The sequence below is a fragment of the Palaemon carinicauda genome, chromosome 4 (assembly GCF_036898095.1).
Source record: "Palaemon carinicauda isolate YSFRI2023 chromosome 4, ASM3689809v2, whole genome shotgun sequence".
Classification (NCBI taxonomy): domain Eukaryota; kingdom Metazoa; phylum Arthropoda; class Malacostraca; order Decapoda; family Palaemonidae; genus Palaemon; species Palaemon carinicauda.
In genome coordinates, this window is record NC_090728.1 from 108,560,531 (window position 1) to 108,583,219 (window position 22,689).

General features: G+C 38.1%; 1 protein-coding gene and 1 pseudogene across 1 annotated transcript; both read left to right on the plus strand.

Annotated features, from left to right (window-relative positions):
• Nucleotides 1–4,304: 4,304 nt before the first annotated feature.
• Nucleotides 4,305–5,836, plus strand: LOC137639602 (uncharacterized). Its single transcript, XM_068371863.1, has 2 exons — nucleotides 4,305–4,370; nucleotides 5,360–5,836. Exons 1-2 carry the CDS (start codon nucleotides 4,305–4,307, stop codon nucleotides 5,834–5,836), a joined length of 543 nt encoding a protein of 180 aa, XP_068227964.1.
• Nucleotides 5,837–6,995: 1,159 nt separating this feature from the next.
• On the plus strand, nucleotides 6,996–10,245 carry LOC137639603 (uncharacterized; annotated as a pseudogene).
• Nucleotides 10,246–22,689: the final 12,444 nt, after the last annotated feature.

Genomic DNA, 22,689 nt, shown 5'->3' on the forward strand with positions numbered 1-22,689 from the left:
ATGTCTCAATCGTCAGGGCTCGAGATCGCCCCAGATAAATCAGGTACTTCCAATCTTTCGTCTGGCAGAAAAGAAGAAATGGCACCTGTCTGCAGTTCACCTACAAGGATTCCGCAACGTGATGGCGGACGCTCTATCACGGACAAGCCCAATAGAGTCGGAATGGTCTCTAGACGCAAGATCATTCTCCTTCATCTCTCGCCAAGTCCCGGAACTTCAGATTGATCTCTTCGCAATGAGCGACAACAATCAACTTCCTCGATATGTGGCCCCGTACGAGGACCCCAAGGCAGAAGCAGTGGATGCCATGTCACTGGATTGGAACAGATGGTCCAGGATATACCTGTTCCCTCCCCCCAACCTTCTGCTGAAAGTCCTCTCCAAACTGAGAACCTTCAAAGGGACAGCGGCCCTAGTGGCTCCCAAGTGGCCCCGGAGGGAGCAATTGGTACCCCCCTGGTCCTGGAGCTGCAGCCCACGCTGATCCCCCTCCCGGGCCCAGTTCTCTCTCAACAAGTACAGAAGTCGACTGTCTTCGCTTCATCACTGAAAGTCAGGGACCTTCATCTCATGATTTTCTCTCCCTGGCTGCAAAGAAAAGGTTTGGAATCTCGAAGAAAAGTCTAGATTTCCTCGAGGAATACAAGACCGATGCCACACGACGGCAATACGAATCTTCCTGGAGAAACTGGGTCTCGTTCGTCAAAGCAAAAAATCCTACGGAAATCACCATTGATTTTTGCATGTCCTTCTTCATTCACCTTCATGGACAAGGCTTAGCAGCCAACACGATTTCCACCTGCAAATCGGCTTTGACTAGACCACTACTGTATGCTTTCCAGATTGATCTGTCCAGCGATATCTTCAATAAACTACCAAAGGCATGCGCTAGACTACGCCCAGCACCTCCGCCAAAACCTATCTCCTGGTCCCTGGACAAGGTGCTCCATTTTGCCTCTAACCTGGACAACGATTCGTGCCCTCTAAAGGACCTGACTCAAAAAGTTATCTTCCTTTTTGCTCTCGCCTCGGGAGCCCGAGTCAGCAAAATAGTGGCATTGTCAAGAGACGAGGGTCATATCTTGTTCACAGATTCAGGAGAACTTACCCTCTTCCCTGATCCGACGTTTCTCTCAAAGAATGAATTACCCACCAAGAGATGGGGCCCTTGGAGAATCTGCCCCCTGAAGGAAGATGTCTCTCTATGCCCAGTGGAGAGTCTTAAGGTCTATCTTCGAAGAACTTCAGACTTCGGTGGAGGTCAACTCTTCAAAGGAGAAACATCAGGTAGTGACCTGTCACTGAAACAACTAAGAGCGAAAATCACCTACTTCATTCGCAGAGAGGATCCTGACAGTACACCCGCAGGTCATGATCCTAGAAAAGTCGCGTCTTCTCTGAATTTCTTCCAGAGCAGGGATTTCGAAAGCCTCAAGAGCTTCACAGGGTGGAAATCGTCGCGCGTTTTCTTCAAGCACTACGCGAAGCAAGTGCATGAAGTCAAACATTTCGTGGTACCCCGCAGGTAGTGTTATGAAACCTACCGTTTAACTCTGCATAGAACAGCGAGTTACTTGGGACTTTAACTCTACGGGTGCCTGTGTTGACCCTTGTGTGATACATAGTGATTTCATGGACACTTAGTGTTTCTAATAGACTGTTCTTATCAAGGTGAAATGTCATAGACCTCACATGAGTGCCACATGCCCTAGGGCATGATGTGTTTTTCTTTGAAAAAGACTGACGTTCCTCCGGAACTTGTTTCTAAAAGTGAAATCTCTTTCAGATTCAAGATTGAAGTCTTTTATTTTCTATGTACATTATTCTTATTATTGTAAATTAACTTTACACCTTTTATTGCTATTGTTATCACTATAATCTGCAATCTATGAAATAAAATGTCTATTTTATTACATGTGCGTCTCTCTTCGCTCCTATTATTATTATGAAATACATGATTGTCATAGTTTCATTTAACCCCTTCCCTTTGGAATGAGAAGAATAATATAAAATTACCTGTATTATATACTCACTCATCCTGTGTAATATTCCTACTTGAATACTTACCTTCGTCCTGCCTTCGAGACCAGATTGATCTCTCCTCCAAGGAGTGTAGTGATTAATTATCACTTGTCTACACTTGAGAATATTCCTACCCGAATATTAACCTTCTGTCTTGTCTCCGAGTCCTGCATGACCACTTCGGATTTTGGTATAATCCGCCGGGACTTCTCTGCCAGGGGGACAGGAAGCTGGATCCCCACGGAACCTCTACCGAGGACACATTACATACCTCTATTCGGAGCCCTTGGCACTTACTTAAAAGGGAAAAATTTTCCACGATACATTAATTATCTGGTACACTTCCATCAGGACGTCATGGCTTGTGCCCAAAAAACGGATTTTGAGCGAAGCGAAAAATCTATTTTTGGGTGAGATAGCCATGACGTCCTTATGGACCCTCCCGTCTATTCTAGTCCAGCCTTTCAGGCCCCGCCCTGTCCTGCTGTATCATGGAGATTAGCAAGGAGCTGGCCTCAGGATGAGGACGGACGTGACGTCATTTAGCAATGGCGCCCGTTTGTTTACGTTTCGAGTACCAAAAGCAGCCACGGACGAGTGTAACTGTGGAACGGCTCCCCAGTTAATCTCCACCTTTCCATATTGAAGTGTTAACTCTATATGGGGTGCAGATAGCTATGTGGCGTGTTAATACATACGTCCCCTGTTGATATATGATATCCTAGAGGGAAACCTTTAGGGTACTCGCACCAGAAGTTAGAATCCTGTGATAACCTTTAGTTTAATTCTCTGGGAATATCCCTGTAGTTAAATATACCCAAGGAAGCTACTGAAGGAACCTTCCATCAGGACGTCATGGCTATCTCACCCAAAAATAGATTTTTCGCTTCGCTCAAAATCCATTTTATTTCCTACCTTCATCTTCAGTTTCAACTTAACCACCATTTCGTAAAGATGTCTCCAAGAGGGAACTTCAGGGAAGCACATCATTCTATTTCAAAATTTAGTGTAATTTCGTTTATGTCGACAATTGATTATGATGGAAAAGCTCTCCGTTCAGTGTAAAGCTATTGTTACTCATGTGTAATTAAACAATAACAGCGAAATAATCCCTCAGAGGTCCAATTTTCAGGGAAAGCCAGCAAATTTTCTACTACAAAGCTTTTGTAAAGATTGCCAAGGAAAGAAAAGAAAAAAAAGGCATCGGTGTCAATCATAAGGTAAGGAATTATTTGTGATTTACTTTATCATAATGTAAGGATTCATTTGGTATTTACTTTTAGTTTGTGACCTGGGAAGGAGGGTGTCAGGCTAGCGGTTGTGACCTGGGAGGGGATGGGGTGTCAGGCTAGCAGTTGTGACCTGGGAAAGTGGATCCTGGGGCTTGCCCCCCCCCCCCCCCCCGGCTAGGGGTTGTGACCTCGGAATGGGGGTTCGGGGGGCTTGCCCCTTGGCTAGGGGTTGTAACATGGGTATTACTAGGTTAGGTTAGGTAGATTTGTTAGGTTCTGTACCCTTTTACAAATCTCAAAAGTGAAATAATAACGTTTTGGCCTGTTTTCAGCCATTTACATGAACCATATATTTTTCCAAGTGGTTACCTTGGGTTTATTTTGCATTTCTGGCCATTATTATTGCTACAAATCACTCATTTATGACATTTCTTCACCCCCAAAAAAACTCCAGTTTCTCACTGGGGTCCCCCATAATTGTCTCTATATATAAGGGGGTCCAAAAACAAATGAACGGGTGGTTTGCCCCAATAATCATGGTCAGAAATGCATTAAACACAAGATAGCGAGTAGGAAAAATATATAGTTCATGTATTTGGCTAGAAATTAAAGTATCATATATTTACCCAAAAACCATTACATAAAGGATAACATCAGAGGTTTAACTACTTTTATTAAGAACAGCATTCCTGCTATTCTATGTGAGTCTGTTATGAATAATGGTACAGAGTTTGTGTCCTTGAAATTGTATGTCAACGATTGTTATATATATATATATATATATATATATATATATATATTATCAATGTATATGTTCAAAATGATATGCTGAATATTGAAAACTTACTTGTGTGTATTTTCGAAGAGAAATGTTTGCTACTAGGTGACCTTAATGCCCGGCATAGAAATTTTGAAAATAACGGGCGTTCAAATAAAAATGGGTTCGTCATGAACAGTGTTATTAATTCTTTTTAACACATTTGTGTTTTGGGGAATGAAGACACCACTCATGGGAGAGGTGGCAAACTTGACTATGCCCTGCTATTCAATATGTCTGAGTATGAAGCTTGTGCTTCAGTTGTTAGTAACTTAGTAAGTGATCATTTTGCTCTTGAGGTGAGTCTGGGCACACAAAGGACAACTTTCAGTCAAAAACGGATAAGATTAACTATCAAGAATGATGGGAGGGTTTCATTTATGGCTAAGATAGCCGAGTGGTATAAGGACTAAAAAGATATAAATGGACATAGAAATGATGAGAATGTGTTCTTGGATGATTTGATTAATGTAATAGATTCCATATTGAACGTGAAGGTGAACACGGAGAACTGTTCTATCGTGAATTTTAGAAAACCAAAGTATTCTGATGACAAGATAATAAAGGGTTGGAACAATCTTTCAAGATAAGCACAAAGGAAGTGGAATATGAATTCTAATGATGCAAGTAGCAGAGAAGCAATGATACAAATTTCAGAAGGTACTTCTGAAATACGAAAAAAGTACGAGGAAAATACTGGGACCGATTTTCAAAGGAGGTATTTTTTATGAAGTCTCTAAGTGGTGTATGGAATGCTGTGAATAAAGAGGAGTCAGAAGGAAAATTATTGCGCATCATGATCCAAAAAGGAATGGCAAATGAACTAATGAAAAAATGTGCATTTGCCTCAAGCCTTAGTAATTTACCAAACAACGTTCAAGGTACTTAATGTAACAATCTTTCAAGGCGATATCAGTTGGTAAGAATGCAAATGGATATGCTGGATGAGACTAGTTTGCCTTTTACAAAAGAGTAATTGTTGTTGGGAATTAAAGAAAGGTAGGTCGACTGCTCTTGTGGAAGATGGGTTAACATATGAAATAATTAATTGTCTTATTATGATGTAAGATAGCCCACTACATGATTTGATTAATCTTTGTTTTGAAGATGGTAATTTACCCATTGCATGGAAATTGGCATTGCTTGTACCTGTGCCTAAGAGTAGTGGGAAATATCGACCCATATCATTAACATCTGGCATATGCAAACTAATGGAAAGAATGATTCTTAATAGATTACTTTTGTTATTGGTGATAATTTTTCTTAAAATCTGTATGGTTTTATTAAGGGAAAGAGTACAAGAAATTGTGTTTTAAGAGTGCTGTGCAATAACAAAGTAAAATGCAGGGAATTTATTGATCTCAAGGGAGCATTTGACAGAGCAAATAAAGATGTCATACTCGAAGAGCTTGTAAATAAAGATACCAGGGGATCATGGCTAAGGTGGATTGAAAGTTACTTAAGTGGAATAAGGGCCAAGGTTTGGATTCAAGGGCACGAGTCTGTAGAAATGGATATGGAATTGCATACGCCACAAGGGGGAGTATTAAGTACAACTCTATTTAATGTTCTTATGGATCGAATTGCAAGGCACTCTTTTCCTAGAGGCACGGAAGTTGTAATATACACGGATGACATAGTGATCCAGTGCACAAATGAGTTTGTTATGAAAGAGGCTTTAGCCGAACTACATAATTTATGCTTATACATGGGATTAATTATTCATGAGAATAAAATTAAATTTAATCACGTTCTCCAATTATAAATGAGTTATAATTTAATGGAAGGCAGTTGGAAATGGTAGGAACTTATAAATGTCTTGGAATGTATATTGGCTTTCACAAAAGCATGGATGAGATCAGTGTTAGAAATATTTGTCTGGCAAGATTAAGACCATTGCAGGTATTGGCAAACCTAGGCAATGGTGCTGGTATACATGTATTACGAATGTTGTACATAAGTACGGTTCGTTCAATTATTAATTATGCAGCCCCAGTGTTAATGTGTTATTCGGGGAGAGAATTAAAGAAGTTAGAAATAATACAAAATCAAGCAATGCGCATAATACTAGGTTGTACACCATGAGCACACGTATCGAGATCATGAGAATGGAGTTGAATCTCCCTAGTATCACTGAAAGAGTTCAAGAAATAGTGTGTGCAGCAGTTGTCCGAAGTATAAGGAGGGGGAATGAGATTTTAAAAGAGGCCATTGATATGTCTGGTAACTATAGAATCTCAAATAGACCTATTAGTCATTTGAGAAAGCTATATAGAATATTGTTAGAATATGACGTTGTTAAATACTATGTTCAAATGGAAAGAGTAATATGCCCAAAGCCATGGTTATGTTGTAGGTTAAATATATGAGTAAGTAACTCAAACAATAAAAAGAGCGAGTGTAATACATTCAAGTTAAGACAACACTTTCTTAGTAAATTAGATAGGTTACCAAAGTGTAATATCATTCATGTATATTGTGATGGGTTTGTAAATGGTAATAAAGTTGGTTGTGGTGTAATTGTACGTGAACATTATGAAAATGATCTTATTGTCGATGAAATGTTGTCCAAGAGGATTGAAGATGAAACGTCATCTACGGTAGCAGATTTGCATACTATACACGAGAGACTCAAAATGGTTGTCAATAAAATGAAGGATATGTTTGTATTTGTTGATTCCCAGAGTGCCTTGTTAGCTTTAAATAGCAAAACACCAACTACTAGCTAGGTGGTTGCTCTCTGTAAAGGGTTGGTTTGTCGGCTTTAAGAGAAAGGACTAACTGTAAAGTTCTTTTAGGTTCCATCTCATATTGGTATTCTATTAAATGAAGTTGCTGACAACTTGGCTAAGGAGGCCACACGAAAATCTTGCATTAACATAGAAAGCTCTATAAGTCTTAGTAGAATAAAAAGAGGAATAAACATGAAACGAGAAGTTTGGGGAACAGACCAGCCTCTAAAGATTTTGAAAATGGAGAGCGTAAGTATGAGGCCTTATTTGTATGTTAGTGAAAATACTAATGTTACCTATAGCAAGGTCATTTTGAAAGTTGATACTTTTGTTACGAGAATGAGGTTGAGCTATAATTATTATTGGCAATATATTGATGGTGATGGTATATTCTGTAAATTGTGTGGTGAAGCATATTCACACAATCTGCTTCATTATATGTTAGAATGTAATGAACTTGGGGAATTTAGAAATGTTTCCATTAATAATTTTACAAACTAAGTTCATCTTGTTTTGAATAATCATTATGCAAGAAGAATTGCTAACAAGTTTCCAAGATTTTACTGGAGTAAATGAAAAGTATTGAAATGAGTTTTTGATTGGGATGAATTTGATGTATTTGAGGAAAATATAAAAACAAAACGAGTACTATGTAAAACTGTTATAGTGACCATCTCACAATAAGGGAAGTGACACTTTGTATGGTAGTTAGAGAATCTGATGCATTGTACTGCTTAGTATGATTATTTTCTTTTTAAAGATAAAAATTTTGTTATAGTATATTGCTAACTTTTGATTTGTATAAAGTCTGCTTTATAATTATACAATAGTATAGTTGATTTGTTGAACATTTGCTAAATATAATTTTTATTAAGGGTAACATTTTCTCTTGTATAAATTAGTTTTGTTTTCAAAGAATTTGTTTTTGTTACAATTCTTATTGCCCGTATTCTGTTGATTTTGTTGGTGGGTATAGCGGGATATTTCTTATCAGTTCCGAAGCTACAGCCATGGCTACGGAAGAGTTTATTGGGGAGGTGTTCCGGAGGAGAGCATTATGGAATTCTCGTCATCCATTACATAAAAAATAACAATGTTAAAAAATCATTAGGAAGATATAAGGAATCAACTGCAAATGGATGGTAAATTAAAATGTGTGCCTTTTCCGCTTATTGCAATCTGTTTATTAGAAAGCATCACCACTTAATTACTATTAAGAACGTAATATATATATATATATATATACATACATATATATATATATTATATATATATATATATATATATATAAATATATATATATATATATATATAAATATATATATATATATATATATGTATGTATGTATTAGAGAGAGAGAGAGAGAGAGAGAGAGAGAGAGAGAGAGATTTCCAACCAAGAGGTGAAAGATAACCACAGAAAATTTATAAGATATGGAATAGGGAAATTTCAAATGAAACTTTCGTGTTTAAACATTATATTTATGCAAATACTAGTTGTTTAATTTTAAAAGTAAACGTAACAATAAATTGTTATGAACTAAGCCAAATTTAAAGCAATTATATTGCCTGGTAAAGCTAAATCATTTTGCCATGGAATTCTTCCAACTCCATTGAAATAATTACATAGGGTTTCCCTGATATTTAGAGCACTACTTATAGCCGGCCTTGAGGTCTTGCACATGCTTGGGCGCTTTGTATCATCTCTCCAGGGGCATGTGGAAAAACTGAGTTTTGCCCCTCCTTGTCTAAAATAGAATTATGTAATATACATATGCTTTAACAATTGATACTGCGGTGGTAACATCTGTTTCAATTGGTTTAGATAATATCCTCCATTTATTTGTTAGTACACCAAAGGTACATTCTACACTTCTGCGAGCTCTTGATAGACGGTAATTATATATTCTCCTTTGGTTATAAAAGTTCCTTTGAGGAAACGGTCTCATAAGGTATGGTAACAAGGGGTATCCTTCATCAGCTATAATATCAGGGAACTTTCACACCAGTAGCAGGAAACGTAGACGTGTCTGGAATATTAAGTTATCCAGACTCCAAAAGTTTGTATAAATCAGATGACCTGAAAAGTCCTGAGTCACTCTGGCTACCAACCCCACCAACATCAATTGTGTTAAGTTTGCCATCAGCATCTGCCATTTCTTGTAGCGATATAGAGATATTACTTTATTATAATTGTAGTATGTCGGGACACTTTATGTTTCCCATCCAATGCTCCAACACAGTTGGGAAAATTCCATTTTTTGTAAAAGTTTTATGCAGTTGCAAGCCAAGCATCCTTATTTAGATAGGGCAAATATTTATTGTTTAGAGCCTCCCAAATAGCATTGCAAGTTTCCTTTACCACTTCTGAAATAGTGCTTCTACCACGCAAAGCCAAAGATTGAAAAGATTCACCAGTCACAAGAAACCTGAAAAGGAGAGAAAAACAAGTAAAGATATACCATTTCTATTAGCAGCTCATTGTTTATCACAATTTAAAAAAAATTTTTTTTTCAAACTTGTGTAGATCTATGTTACACTTTAGTTTACTGATATTACTTTTATTGTATCTTTCAGATATTTCTGTTAAAAGAAAATGGAAAAACCCAAAAGACTATTATAGAAAAGAAATCAAGAAATTGGAGAAACCCAAATCTGATGACGGAGCTTTGGAAATAGTTAATAGTACTTGGCCTTACTTCACCCAATTGTCATGTTTTAAAGACTTTTATCTGCCAGAATCTAGGAACCCCAACTTGAGCCAAGAAGAAAACACCAGGATAATGAATGATGATCTGTCTTTAGTTGATGATGACATTGAATCTAATGTAAGTCATGTTTCGCCATCGTTTATGTTGCATAATTCTAGGCCCCCTTCTCCAGCTCTTTCCCCTGACACCGGATCAACATCTCAAGATAATGGTTGACAAACAAATCCGTTGACTAATAAGCAGCGAAGAGCAAATGTTGATTACATGGAAAGAGAAAATGAGGAACTCATTGAAATTGAAAAGCAGAAGTTGGAAATCTTAAGAAAGGAATAGGAAGAATCTGGTGATGAAGATTTGCATTTCCTCAAAAGTTTGATGCCGTACATGAAGAAACTAAACCCCACAAAGAAGCTGCGCATAAGATCACAAATACAAAATCTTTTCTCAAAAGAAATGGAAGAGGTAGAACAGAACGAGAGGCACTCAAGAGTGACCATCGGCGCCATGCATTCGACTCCCAATCCCTACATAGATTTAGAGGAGCGCGACTATTGTGCATAACATTGATAACCACTGAACTTTTTTTTTTATATAATCTTAAAACCTATATTTTCTTTTTACTTACCTTAAAGTTATTACTAGTTTCTCTTCAAGAGTTACAGGTTGTCTGTAGTTAGTCGTTTGCTTTGTGAACATGACTTCCAATACTGCCAGCAAAGAATCAAAGGTCTGTTGTGTCATGCGTAAATATTCGTAAAATTAGTCGTCGTATAGACGAGACTAACATTATAAATTGTAAAATTCACTTTTTTTCATCTTCTGTTGATTAAAGTCATGAATCCAAACTCTTCTACACAATCTAGTATCAATTTTAACTCTTGAGTTTTCAATTAGAAGCTATTTCATACTTAAGTGGGACAGTGGCATGTTTACAAGGAAGGAAATTTTCGACTACTGAGAGTGAGCCAGTGAGGAGGAATGAGAGGTGTGGCGGTTCCGGTGTGGCCACGCAACATTTTGTCACTAGCCTGCCGCCCAACTCATGCCTCTACCTTGACGCTCATCGCGTGCAGTGTGGCCGAACCCTTACGACCACTTATAATAAAGTGAGTAAAAGTGAATGTGATACCATGTGCCCACCAATGGAAAAAGACTAATCTCCTTTTTTGATGGAGAGACTCTAGTGAAAAAGAGGGGAAAAAGACGTAAAGAAAGAATGAGGAATCGGTTAAAAACTGAAAGCACATGGGTAGAATGCAAAACTGTTACGTGTCAATCTAACTACCTACCAAGAAGGGAAAAAGTGAATACTATAAAAGAAAGATCCGTGAAGCAGCAACAAACATAAATAAGTTATATCGTCTCCTAAATGGCATAATGGGAAATGTAAACGAAAAGAAGCTACTTGATGGATACAGTGACCAGGAACTAGCAAATAATTTTCTAGTATTTTAAAAAAAAAAAATTGAAAATATAACCAGGTCATTTGCAAATACTTAACATCAGATTAATGATACACAGACAAAATTAATAAGATTTAACAACATAACACAAGATGACATCACCAGGATTATCAAGAGAGCAAAGAAACCAAACTGCGTGATCGATCCTATGCCAATACCTAAAGTAATTGAAGAGAGAAACTTTCCTAGTCTAGCCGAAATAATAATGAGAATATCAAATGCAAGAATTGATGAATGAAAGTTTCCCAAATCTGAGAAAATGGCTATAGTCACACCAGCTCTGAAAAATGCTCTGGGCCATCAGAAATTAATTTTATATAGACCTATTTCGAATCTATTCTTTGTTTCAAAACTGCTTGAATACGTAATTCTTGAACAAATAGTCAGTCACTTAGAAGTAATAGAAGCTTTGCCTGACAACCAATCTGCTTACAGAGAACTATACTCTACGGAGACAGCCATCTGCTCTGTTGTAAATGATATGCTGGAAATGATGGATGAAAATTAATGTGGTATTTCAATATTACTCGATCTCAGTGCGGCTTTTGATATAGTTGTGCATGAACTGCTACTAAATGATCTATGGTGCATCGGTGGGGAAGATCGACCTTTTGAATACCTAGAAGACTACTAGGTTGGTAGAAACTACTGAGTTCAAATTGGAAACTCTTATTCATCATATGAACCTTTAAACAGAGGAGTACCCCAGGGGAGTGTACTTGACCCAATCTTATCCGGCATCTATACTATTGGTCTATCGAAAATACTACAAAGGTATGGTGTGAAGTTCAAACTATTTGCGGATGACACACAATGTTACTTCTACATAAATGATATACATGACACTACTGAAACTCTAAACCGAATCTTTGATAGTGTTAGTGAATGGATGACAATTAAACAACTAAAATTAAATGAGAACAAATCTGAGTTTATGGTGGTGAGTAAGAGAAACAGCGTGAAAAGCTTGGTTGGTATTCAAATGAACATGAATAATGACTCGGGGCCGATATCTAGTAGAGTTCGAGATCTAGGTGCATTTCTTAACTGTATCTTGTCTCTCAATGCCAAAATAAATAATGTAGTAAAAACTGCTGGTTATCATCTAAGAAATGTTGCTTTTATAAAAAGTACCTGGATGAAAATTCTGTTAAGAAACTTATGATAAACTATGTTATTACCAGGATTGACTACTGCAACTCAGTTTATTACCATTTACCAAAAGTACAACTTGAGAAATTACAAAACATAATAAACAGGAGCAAGACTTATAAAAGGTGTCCAACCTAGAGAAATGATCACCCTCTTTACTAATCGATTTACACTGGCTGCCGATTAAAGCGAGAATTGAATTTAAAATATGTACAATAACCAACCAAGTTCTCAGAACCAGTCGTCCAGAGTACTTAAGAGAATTACTAGATATTGAGCAGCCAACAAATCGTGTCGACACGGGAATAGTTGGTTTCAAACTATTGAAACCTAGATATGTCTACTGTAGGCTCCAGAGCCCTTAAATGTGCAACCCCGAGACTATACAATAACCTCCCACGAGACATCTGAATGACTGAAGACATAAAGGCTTTCAAGAGGAAACTGAAGACTTTCTTATTTCATGAGTCATATGACAGTGACAATTTAACAGTAAATGAGCAATACGTGATATGAAACGTTGAATACTCTGAACGAACAAGATATAACGACAGTGAAGGTCCTGTAGGGAGTGGGGTTCCCCTGCTGTATGGGACCGGAAAAACAGCCAACAAAGTTAAGTAAGTAAATTTTAATACAAACACATAATCAAAGAAGAGGAGTAGAGATTCGAACATGTATAACCTAATCTAATTACCTTATCACAAAATGACAGTACATTATTAAAACAGACATCTTAACAAAAGCAAAAAAGATTAAAGCAAACACAAATGAAATAAAGGTGTGGATTAGAAGGAACACCTTTGTGATGCCGTGTGGGGAGCCAGACAGGTGAATCGACCTGTCTCATCAGGGGGCTGTCTTGATAGCGAGTGGGACGATTCTCAGTTCAAATCGGTTCACTTGGGTTAGCTTCTGACGGGTAAGTCTTGTTCAATTGAGGTGCCATATCAGGAATTTTTGGGCAGGGCATCATATCATTGCAAGTAGTGAGGAGGAGACAGGACTTTGTTTAAAATACAAAGAGCAATCTTGCAACGCTAGGGGAACATACAGGATAACAATTCTATATATTCTGGCATCATCATCATCTCCTCCTACGGCTATTGGCGCAAAAGAGCTTGGTTAGATTTTACCAGTCGTCTATATGTTGAGCTTTTAAATTAATACTACGCCTTTCATCATCTCCTACTTCACGTTTCATAGCCCTTAGCCATGTAGACCTGAGTCTACCAACTCTTCTCGGGGCTTGTGGAGCCTAGTTGAAAATTTGATGAACTATCTCCATCTACCCCTCACAATGATCTCATCCATATTTAGCACCCGTGTAATCTCTCTTATAGTTTAATTTCTAATCCTCTCCTGCCATTTAACTCCCAATATTATTCTAAGGGCATTGTTCTCAAATCTACAGAATCTTTTGGCTATTGTTTCATTGTCATACCACGACTCATGTCCATATAGTAACACCGATCTCACTAAACTAATATATAGCCTGATATTTATAAGTAATTTCAGGCGATTTGATTTCCAAATTTTACTTAACTTAGCCTTTTTTTTTTTTTTTTTTCTTTTTTTTTTTACTCAAATTCTAAAGATCCTGTGTGAGAGATCATAGTTGCTAAATATTCAAATGATTCCACCTCATTAATCCTTTCTCCTTCCGATGATATTTCATCTTCCATTGCATATTCCGTTCTCATCATCTCTGTCTTTCTTCTATTTACCTTGAGCCTAATCTCGTGTGATATTTCATGCATTTTGGTAAGCAAGCTTTGCAAGTCCTGTGGTCCAATCCTTCTACACCATCCCCAGCTGTTCTATGCATTACAAAATCTGTGAGGAGGATAAATAACGTAGGTCAAAATCCATTCATACAAAAGAAAAAAAAAAGATAACTATTCAAAGAGAGTGATTAGCATATGAAGAATTTTCTTCACTCTTCTTCTTTCAATCATATTTTTAACTCTCTTCTACTAATACTGTAGCTACCCCTTAAACGCTCTCTCCTACATCAAGTTTTCTTGAACAAAACATTGGGAGGACTAATCTAAACTAAAACTTGTTGACAGTGGACAGTGGCGCACGCCATGCTCGTGACGTCACAGAGTAGATACGCTGAATTCAATACTGCTGAATTAATGCATCTTTTATTTCTCAATACCAATTAAGGTTTGTTAATTTTAAGATGTATGCCCATCGCACCAGCCCATTGCTAATTGATCATTGATTAATTAATTTTTAGCAAGCCAGAATAGGTAGGTTTATTGTATATATAAACTCCCTTAGAGTAGCAAGATTTCTCTATAGTATTTAGTACAAAATCCTGCCTCCTCTGCACTCCTTGCAACAATATGTTGCCCCGTCCTGAAGTCCCGATATGGCACCCCCAATAGATTAACGTGTGCATCATGGCCGTCAACTGTCTGGAAAGGTGAAGCCAGATGATGCCCCTCGACCTTAGTGTCGGCCCATTCGTTCAGAAGTCGCCATGACCGACTGACCGGCCTGTCAGTGAACCTGTGCACCTCTGGCTCACCCCCTCTTCCAAAACGTGACTCACCAAGGAGTCCTGTGGCTGCCGGCTAGAGACAGTGAAGGAGTGAAACCTGGGAACCACATTACCACAAACGCCGATTCTTGGGGTGGGCCAGTAAAGAGTGCAAAGTGCAACCAGGTCAACAGCCAATCACGGGCAAAGGGCAATCTTCAAAGGAGTGCAGGTACTACATCAATGGCCATAGTTATTCCCCCATTTTTTAGTTTAGCTTAGACTAATTTTAACTTGATAGGGAAACTGGCTAGTTACATATTCGGACTGTGTGCGATGGGATTGTGTGTATATATTTTTCTTGGATATCAATTTATGGTTTGAGACTAGCACAGTCTCCGGGTCACATGGGTCACGTGTCCGACCCCATTTTGATTATTGTTCCGGGAAAGTCTCCTTGCGTCATGTACGCAAAAATCACCATCATTTTTATTTTATTTTGGATTGCTTTTAATTTGCATTCCTTTTATGATTCCATTTTTGTGTTGTTAAGATGTCCGTTTTCTTTTAATGAAAATTTGTGCATAAATCAATATTAGGTTAATTAAACCTCTTTTGTTTTTTTGCTCCCTCATTTATTTCAATGTGTTGATCACGGGACAGAATACTCAATATTTGAAGAGTAAACCTAAGTAAGTCTATAGATGGTAACAGCGAGGAACTTTGTATTAATATATTTGCTTCGAAGGTAAAGATCCTTATCTTTAAACTTTACTTTACATCACTGCTCCCATTTTTTATTTTGTCTAATTACATTAACGTAAAACACCTGTCCAGCATCTTGCTGGGGTAGCTGGGACGGAGTCGGAACAGAGCCTAAGAGTGAGATGACTATAGACCTGACAAAGCTAGAGTAGGCCATAAATGACCTTATTTTCACGTGTGGAGTTCTCCGGCCTCTGGACAGTAAATTTTCCCCTTTTGTATTTAAGAGTGAAGGTTAGTAAATTGTGACAGTAAAGTATTAGCAGGGCGTTTGTGCCCCGAAAGTAAGTGCTCATTATCCTCCCCTGTTAAACTTTATGTAACTGTCATAAGGAGACTTTCCCGGACTAAGTTCCCACTCAAACATTTAGATGATAAAAATTCTCCACACGAGCTAAGGGTTGGTGTGAGGGTCAAACATCCTAAAGTTAATCAGACCTGAACTGATACTGAGAGATGAAAGCTGCTTATAAGTCAGCAATACTAAAATTATATTTGAACTAGTGTAATAATTCATCTCAAAACACGTAGTCTGAAGAAAGAACCAACGTTATGCAGCAATGTAGTAGGTTGGCCAGGGCACCAGCCACTCATGAGAAACTACTGCAAGAAAGTATTGAGGTCCTTTGACTGGCCAGACAGTACTAAATTGGATCCTTCTCTCTGGTTACGGTTCATTTCCCCATTTGCTTACACATACACTGAATAGTATGGCTTATCATTTACATACTCTCCTCTATCCTCATACACCTGCCAATACTGAGATTACCAAACAGTTCTTCTTTTCTCAAGGCGTTAACTATTGCACTGTAATTGTTCAGTGGCCACTTTCTCCTTGGTAAGGGTAGAAGAGACTATTTAGCTATGGCAAGTAGCTCTTCTAGAAGAAGGACACTCCAAAATCAAGCCAATGTTCTCTGGTCTTGGGTAGTGCCATAGCCTATGTACCATGGTCTTCCATTGTCTTGGGTTAGAATACTCTAACCCCAACACTCTTCTATCTTATTTCTCTTCCGTTTTGTTTGTTTAAAGTTGTTTATAGTTTATATGGGAATTATTCATTTTAATGTTATTGTGAAGAATTTTTCTTCCCCCTTCTTTCCTTGTGTATTTTAGTCTCGCTCCCAATATTGTAGTTACCCTTTAAACTTTCGTTCCCAACTTAATTTACGTTTCCTTTACCAAAAGAGTTGGTAAACTGCTCTAAATTGACTGAACTCGTTGACAATAGCGTACGCCATGTTCGTGACGTCACAGCGTAGAAACGCAAAACAAGAGTCTTACACCGGCGTATAATTGTTCTTTCCTTAAACTGCATGTATCGAGATAAAGCAGGACGGTGGTTTTGATTATAATTTTAATACTGGTGACTTAAATGCAGCTTTTATCTCTCGGTACCAATTCAGGTCTGCTAATTTTAAGATGAATGCCCTTCCCACGAGCCCATTGCTGATTGCTCATTTAAGTTAATACTTTTTAATAAGCCAGAATAGGTAGAATTATTGTATATGTATCTTACCTTAGAATTGTAAGATTTCTCTTCGTCTTTAACACAAAATCCTACCCCCTTCTCACTCCTTACAACGTTGCATTGCCTTGTCCTAAGTTTTGATATGGCACCCCGACTGCGTTATTATATGCACCACAACTCTCACCTGGTTTGGAAGCTTGAACCCAGGTGAACCGACGTGACACAAGGGTCACCCCATTCGTACAGAACCCGTAGTTGCAGCTGGCTGACCGACCAGGTCAATCAAGCTGTGCAACTCTGGCTCACCCCCCCAACTTGACTCCCACCAAACTGAGGAAAGAAGTGCTTGAGACCTGTCGGCTGGAGATAAAGAAGATGACGAGCCTGGGAGACCCTATTTACCAAAAAGTGAGGCTTCCAGGGGTGGCCCAGTCAAGAGTGCAACTATCCACTTAACGGGAAATTACCAACAACAAGCTGTAACAGCCATTTGAGGACAAAAGCTGTCTTTCAAGTAAGGAGCGCAGGTAAAACCACGTGGCCACAGTTTTCCCCCTTTAGACTAGATTAGTTTTTCGTTTGACTTTAGTTTAACTGGCTTTTACATATTTTGGGCTAAGTATGTGGGATTTTGTGTACAAATTTTGCGTATATTTTTGCTTTAAAGACTAGTACAGTTTTGGTTCAAACGACCCCACTTTAATCATTTATCATATTGCAAGAGTCCTCATGTCGCGCATCTTTTGATTGCCTTTTGATTTGCATTTCTTTTATTACATTTTGTCTTTGTTTGAACCTCTTTACTTGATGTTAAGATATCCGAATTTCCAATGTAAATTTGTATAATAAAGCAAGATTAGGTTAATTACACTTCTTCATATTTTTACTCCTTCATCTATTTGATTATGCCTATTATGAATATTTAATTTGGGAACAGTGTACCAGATATATTGGAAGGAGTAAGTCTAAATAACTTAAGAGTAGTAGCGTGTTAGCGAGTGACTTAGTATTGAATCTATATGCTTCAAAGGTAAAGATTCTTATCTTTAACTTTTACTTTATAACAATACATCACTGCTCCCTCCATTGCCTTTGTCTATGTTAACGTAAATGCCTGTCCAGCATCTCTCTAGGGTCCCTGGGACGGAGCCACAAAGAGCCTAAGAGTGTACATGATCTTGGATTGAAAAGCTAAGGTAGACCAACATTAATTACTTAGTTACGTGTGGTGTATTTAGGTCTGTGGACGGAGAAGGCTTTATTATCAGAGTGAAGGTTCGTGAACTACGTCATCAAAGTTATTAACAAGTTGTTTGTGCCTTGAGGGATAGCACTCTTTTTTCCTCCCCTGGTGATTTTTGCGTACATGACGCAAGGAGACTTTCCCGGAACAAAAATTTCCCACTCAACAGTTAAATAACAAAACATATTTTTCCTCAGTTACTGTTCCTAAAATATTTTATTTTCCTTTGTTTCCTTTCCTCACTGGGCTATTTTCCCTGTTGGAGCCCTTGGGCTTGAAGCATCCTGCTTTTCCAATTAGGGTTGTGGCTTAGCAAGTAATAATAATGATAATAATAATGATAATAATAATAATAATAATAATAATAATAATAATAATAATAATAATAATAATAATGATGATGATGATGATGATGATGATGATGATGATGATGATTGTGGAGAATTTTTTTATGGTTATGTTCTGAGTGGGAACTTAGTCGGGGAAAGTCTCCTTATAACAGTTACATAAAGTTCAACAGGGGAGGATATGAGCACTTACTCTCGGGGCACAAACACCCTGCTAATACTTTACTGTCACAATTCACAAACCATCACTCTAAAGTACAAAAGGCAGATTTACTGTCCAGAGGCCGGAGAACTCCACACGCAGACATATCAATAATTTATGGCCTACTCTAGCTTTGTCAGGTCTATAGTCATCTCATTCTCAGGCTCTGTTCCGGCTCCGTCCCAGCTACCCCAATGAAATGCTGGACAGGTGTTTTACATTAATGTAATTGAGACAAAATCCAAAATGGGAGCAGTGATGTAAAGTAGTTTAAAAGTTTAAAGATAAGGATCTTTACCTTCGAAGCAAATATTGTGAAGAATTTTCTTCACTCTTCTTCTTTCAATCGTATTTTTAGCTCTCTTCTACTAATACTATAGCTACTCCTTAAACATTCTCTCCTACATCTAGTTTTCTTTAACGAAACATAGGGAGGACTAATCTAAACTTGTTGACAGTGGCGCACGCCATGCTCGTGACGTCACAGCGTAGATACGCACAACAGATGGCCTTGGTTGTAACCCCGGCTTATGTTGGTTCTTTCCTTAAACTACATGGGTCGAGATTAAATTCCTAAACTGCACATTTTATATAAATTCCAATACTGCTGAATTAATGCATCTTATATTTCTCAATACCAATTAAGATTTGTTAATTTTAAGATGTATGCCCATCGTACCAGTCCATTGCTAATTAATCATTTTAAATATTAATTTTTAGCAAGCCAGAATAGGTAGGATTGTTGTATATATAATCTCCCTCAGAACAGCAAGATTTATCTGAGTATTTAGTACAAAATCCTGCCTCCTCTGCACTCCTTGCAACAAAATATTGCCCTGTCCTGAAGTCCCGATATGGCAACCCCAATGGATTACCGTGCGCATCAAGCTCCTCACCTGTCTGGAAAGGTGAAGCCAGGTGATCTCTTCGACCGTAGTGTCGACCCCATTCTACGAGAAGCTGCCCTAGCCTGCTGACCTGCCTGGTCATTGAACCCGAGCACTTCTGGCTCACCCCCATCCCATCCCTCTCTCCCAAAACTCGACTCACAAAAGGTTGCTGCCGGTCGGAGAGATTGAGAAGAAGAGGACCCTGATGTACCTAGTTACAGCTACAGTGAGAATTCTTGGGGTGAGCCAGGCAAGAGATTAGTGCGACAATCAGGTCAACAGCCACCACGGGAATAGGACTAATCTTTAAAGGAGTGCAGGTACTACATCAATGGCCATTTAGTTTTCCCCCATTTTTTATTAGCTTAGACTAATTTTAACTTTATAGGGAACCTGGCTAATTACAATATTCGGACTGTGTGCGGTGGGATTGTGTGTATATATTTTTTTCTATACAATTTTTTGCCTTTCGAGACTAACACAGTCTCTGGGTCACATGGGACACGTGTCCGACCCCATTTTGATTATTCATTATTGTAGACCACGTGTCTAACTAACTGATTTTCATCATTTTTATTTGCATTCTCTTTATTATTCCATTTTTGTGTTGTTAAGATGTCCGTTTTGTTTTAATGTAAATTTGTGAATAAATCAATATTAGGTTAATTAAACCTCCTTAGTATTTTTGCTCCCTCATTTATTTTAATGTGTGAAATGAATAGTTGATCACGGGACAAAGTACCCAATATTTAAAGAGAAAACCTAAGTAAGTCTATAGGTGGTAACAGCGAGGTACTTTGCATTAATATATTTGCTTCGAAGGTAAAGATCCTCATCTTTAAACTTTTAAACTACTTTACATCACTGCTCCCATTTTGGATTTTGTCTTAATTACATTAACGTAAAATACCTGTCCAGCATTTCATTGGGGTAGCTGGGACGGAGCCGGAACAGAGCCTGAGAATGAGATGACTATAGACCTGACAAAGCTAGAGTAGGCCATAAAATTACATATATATTCTACGTGTGGAGTACTCCGGCCTCTGGACAGTAAATTCCCCCTTTTGTATTTGAGTGATGGTTAGTGAATTGTGACAGTAAAGTATTAGCAGGGTGTTTGTGCCCCGAGAGTAAGTGCTCATATCCTCCCCTGTTGAACTTTATGTAACTGTTATAAGGAGACTTTCCCGGACTAAGTTCCCACTCAGAACACAACCATTAAAAAATTCTCCACACGAGTGGTCCTTCGAACCGGATTTTCTACCTTTGACTTGTGAAGCATTAACGTAATTAATCAGCTTGATTAAGCATATAGTAACCCGCTATATCACTTACCCACACGCACACAGCCAGTTTGTCGAATGTGTAATGCCCAGACTTTAATTGGGAAGAGAAATTTGTAATCAACATGATCTTTTTGTATCGACCACGTGTTTAAGGAAAGAGCTACGTAACCAGGTTAATTTGTTGCTTGAATGTTCTCTACAGAAAGACTAGAATTTTTCGTAGGAACTTCACTTTGTCTCGGATCCGTTCACCCACGTGTGGCGGAATCCACTTATACCAGAAAGTTCTAAGCTACTTGAACTAAGGTTTTTTGTTGTTCAGACGTCCGTGTTTACTGCTCAGCTAGAGCACCGGTGTACTCGTCCTGTCAACTAATTTTGCTAGCTAAGCATCTAATTTGTAACATTTTGTACCTTGGTCTACCTTCCTTTGTGTCGTTTACCTTCCCTAACCAACCTTAACTTTTCTAACTAACATCACCGTATACCTAGCACGTGTCCTTGTCCTAAAGAGCGAATTGGCGTAACATAATTTTAAGTCTTCTTACGAGTAACGTAGAAACTTAATTTCACCAAGTCCGTTTCATTCCAAGTGTTTGTTCCGAGATGGCGGATCTTGTTTACAGCCCAAACTAAGGGTTCGTAATTGCTTGCTACCGTAAGTAAATTACTGTGTGTAGTTAATTTAATTTCCTTTAGCGAGGAGATTATTTGTGTCCTTTATCGACGATATTTTTGTTTTACCTCCGCGTGAGGGAAATTTAATTTTGTTTAGCCTCCAAGAGAGTGCACTTTAAAATCTAAATCGTTGCCTCGTGCGCCTATCTACATTTTGAGTAGTTCAGTGGTCGCCTTAGTGCGCCCGTAATTGTGAAATCGTCACAACAGTGTCAGCCTCGACCTGTTATTTTCACCTTTAACTTACCTTTTTTGCATTCATAAGCCCATGTGCTTTCTAATATGTTCTGCTTTAAAGTAAATTAATTAGTCATTATCGCCACGTGCGTATATAATTCATTTTAGCAAAGTCTTTCACGTCAAGTGACCGAGCATCGTCTGCTTTGTTAGGCCCCAGTCACTGAATTTTAAAGTAATTTCGTGATTTACTTTTTTCATCATTTAACCATTTTTCTCCTATCATGAGTAAATTTAAATGTTTAATTATCAACCTTGTAAATTTGTAAAGTTTCATTTTTACATTCCTTTAAAATTCAGATTTATCCCTTGTTTTGTTTTACGAATCCGTTCATCAAACGTGGTCAATCCAAGATGGCGGACTTCATGTTTAACGTAAACAACCCTTCACCGCCTAAGGCGGAAACGCTTAGCCCCGAGGAGATTAACGCTAGGCTTAAGGAACACGAATTAACATTCACCTTTGTGTGTGAGGACGCAGACCTAGCACTTCATGCTCTCGCTTCAGTAGATTTTCCTAACATGGGTCCTGAAGCCGTGGGTCATTGTAAAAGTGAAATTAGTAAAGTAAGAGACGAACTTTGTAACTACAAGAATTTTTGGAGACGTCATTACGACCATCCTATTGTTAAATTAAATTATCCCGTGCTTGCTGCCTGTTCAAGTAAAATTGAAATTGCCTTTAATAGCCTCATGGCTCATCCCAATTTAATAATTAAAGATAATCAATCGTGTTCCTCTTCAAGGGTAAAACCTTCAGTGACACGTCCAGTTGTAAACGCTATTAATAGTCCCCTAATTGTTACTTCTAATATATCAGCAGTCAAGCACAATTTTGTCTCAATTCCTCAACCTGTAAAATCTTCACATTACAATACTACGTTGCCAACACGGCATACGATTAGTAATTTTGAGTCAGCCCCACCTGCTTTATCCTCATCTCCAAACCT

Excerpts from the sequence above, each read along its gene's own strand:
- LOC137639602 (XM_068371863.1), top strand. The coding sequence starts at position 4,305 with ATGTCTGAGTATGAAGCTTGTGCTTCAGTTGTTAGTAACTTAGTAAGT. Across the intron at positions 4,371-5,359 it reads GTGATCATTTTGCTCTTGAG|GGAAAGAGTACAAGAAATTG; the intron begins GTGAGTCTGGGC and ends GGTTTTATTAAG.